This window comes from Pundamilia nyererei, unplaced genomic scaffold, assembly GCF_000239375.1.
Source record: "Pundamilia nyererei isolate P.nyererei 1_Seehausen unplaced genomic scaffold, PunNye1.0 scaffold00949, whole genome shotgun sequence".
In the NCBI taxonomy this organism is placed as follows: Eukaryota; Metazoa; Chordata; class Actinopteri; order Cichliformes; family Cichlidae; genus Pundamilia; species Pundamilia nyererei.
The window spans coordinates 6,654-8,702 of record NW_005188350.1 but is presented as its reverse complement, the minus strand read 5'-3'; the positions used below and the strand labels follow the sequence as shown (position 1 = coordinate 8,702).

The following is a 2,049-nucleotide window of genomic DNA, read 5'->3' as shown; positions in this document are numbered from 1 at the left end:
CTGACAGCAGAGAAGTCCCGGTTCCTGGATGAGTCCTACCAACATGTTGTCAGACTGGAGCAGATCGCTCTGAAAGCTGATTCAGCATCCACTATTGTCCACTTGGACTTCCTGATTGAGAAGATGAAGGAGAAAGGAAACACAGAGAAGGTCCAGAAACTGGAGGAGATGAGAAGCAGAGTGCATGAAAAAAACAAAAAAGCAGCATATTGGTACAAGTTTACTCAAACAGCATCAGCTATCAGAGGGAAATCCTTGGTCTGGCATAAGTGAAGCATGTAAAGAAGCATCATGCAGCTGTGTGAATGGCTTTTTTTCTGACACACTCTATGCTACATGTTCAGATGTACACCACATGGCTCTTTGTTGTTGTTTTTGTTGTTTTTGCTGACAGATGGCATATTACTTTTAAAAAAGCCTGTTATTGATTATTGATCAGCACTGACGTCTCTACTTAGAGATCAGTCAGTTTGTTTAGCAGTTCTTTGGTCCTAAGGAGAAGTTACTGTGGCTCACTGTTCGTTTTATGCATCTGACATCAAATCTGTACCAAATACAACATGTGGCTCTGTGTGCGTTGGTGATGCCTGCAGAAAAATGTCGATTGCTTCCAACATTATTTTCATCTCAAGAAAAAAAATGTTATGAAGGAATTTTCCAAATATGTGAGAAATGTCATTGAATTTATATCATTTATACATGACATGAAAATGATTGATCAGTAAAAATATGATGACCTTTCTATCAAAGTTCTCAGTAGTCAGTATAATCTTTTAATGATATAAGTTTGCATATGGTAGAATAGTGCATGTTGAGCTTTTGATGACTTAGGCTGTTGGGTGGTGATGATGGGTTTAAATTTTATTATTGTAATTTGTATTAAGAAATATTTAACCATATATGCTTGATAGGATGTGTGATCCGTAATAGTCTGCAAAGGAGAACACTCTGCATTCCAGAGTGCTCTGGCATTCACGCCCACATCCTGGGAGCGTGGGAGAGGTCGTACCTTCTCTTATTGTTTTATGGTAGGATAAACGTCGCTATGTCAGTTTTAGGCTAAGTTCCTTTTGTTTAGATGAACTGTTGGACTTCCAGACCAGCAGGTTTAGGGAAGTCTTTATGGGGTCACACTATGACCAGGGGCAGGGGGCGAGTCCCGGAGCCCTCACTTAAGAATATATCTCTTGACATTTATTTTGGTCCTCTTTTAATCATGTGGTGATATTATTTTGTATTTTTATGGTGGCTGATAGTCAATTCAGTGAGACGAATTGATTGTTGATGTGGACATGATGGCCTCCTTGTAAGACGGGAACATCATGTATGCTTTCATATTTTATCCAGTTATTAAAAAAATTATAAATTATAAAGAATACTGTCCTGATTTCGTATTTTGAGGTAAGAGACAAACGACTGCAAAGTCCCCGTGAGGTGCGTCAAAACAATGATTTTATTTAAACATATATGTGGGAAGCCGAGCACGATCACCCAAAAAGCATCGATCTTCCCAGAGCCATAAATGAGCAGTCATATATATAACATGGTTGATGACGAGCATCATGCGTCAAAGCAGATAGCTAACATCCATCAGTTCCAGTAATTCCGACCTTGGACACATTCAAAAAAGAACAGTTCCTTCTTCTGTTCCTCTGCCAGATGCTTCCTGTTATTTCATTTAGTGCACTTCACTCATCTGTGGAAGTAAACTGTCACGTACGCAGGTAAAACAATTTTGCAGTTTCGAGCAAAACAAGTCTAGATACTGTGTATGTGTGCAGGCAGCCTATGTGTGTCTTGACCTCAGTGCATGACCTATTCTGAGTCATCTGTTACCAGGCAAACTCCAATGCAGCAGGCTGCTGAGTGCACACAGGCCTGTATTCTGTTTACAGGTTATATGTGGTGTATTGTATTGTAAGCATGTATGCAATCCTTTCGTAGCTCGATGCATTTCTCAATTGATCGGGCGGAAGTCGCGCTGCCCGAAGCTTCAGACCATCAACTGACCGAGCTTCAACTCTTTAATTAGCACAAAAATGCAATATG

General features: G+C 40.0%; 1 protein-coding gene across 1 annotated transcript in view; it reads left to right on the top strand.

Annotated features, from left to right (window-relative positions):
- LOC102193087 (DDRGK domain-containing protein 1-like) overlaps positions 1–180 on the top strand; it is a gene marked incomplete at its 3' end in the record, with an annotated part of 33,365 nt that extends 33,185 nt beyond the window's left edge. Inside the window, exon 3 of the mRNA XM_005755099.1 lies at positions 54–180. Within this exon, the coding sequence (XP_005755156.1) occupies positions 54–180 (127 nt within the window). The remainder of the gene's footprint in view (positions 1–53) is intronic.
- Between the last annotated feature and the right edge of the window lie 1,869 nt (positions 181–2,049).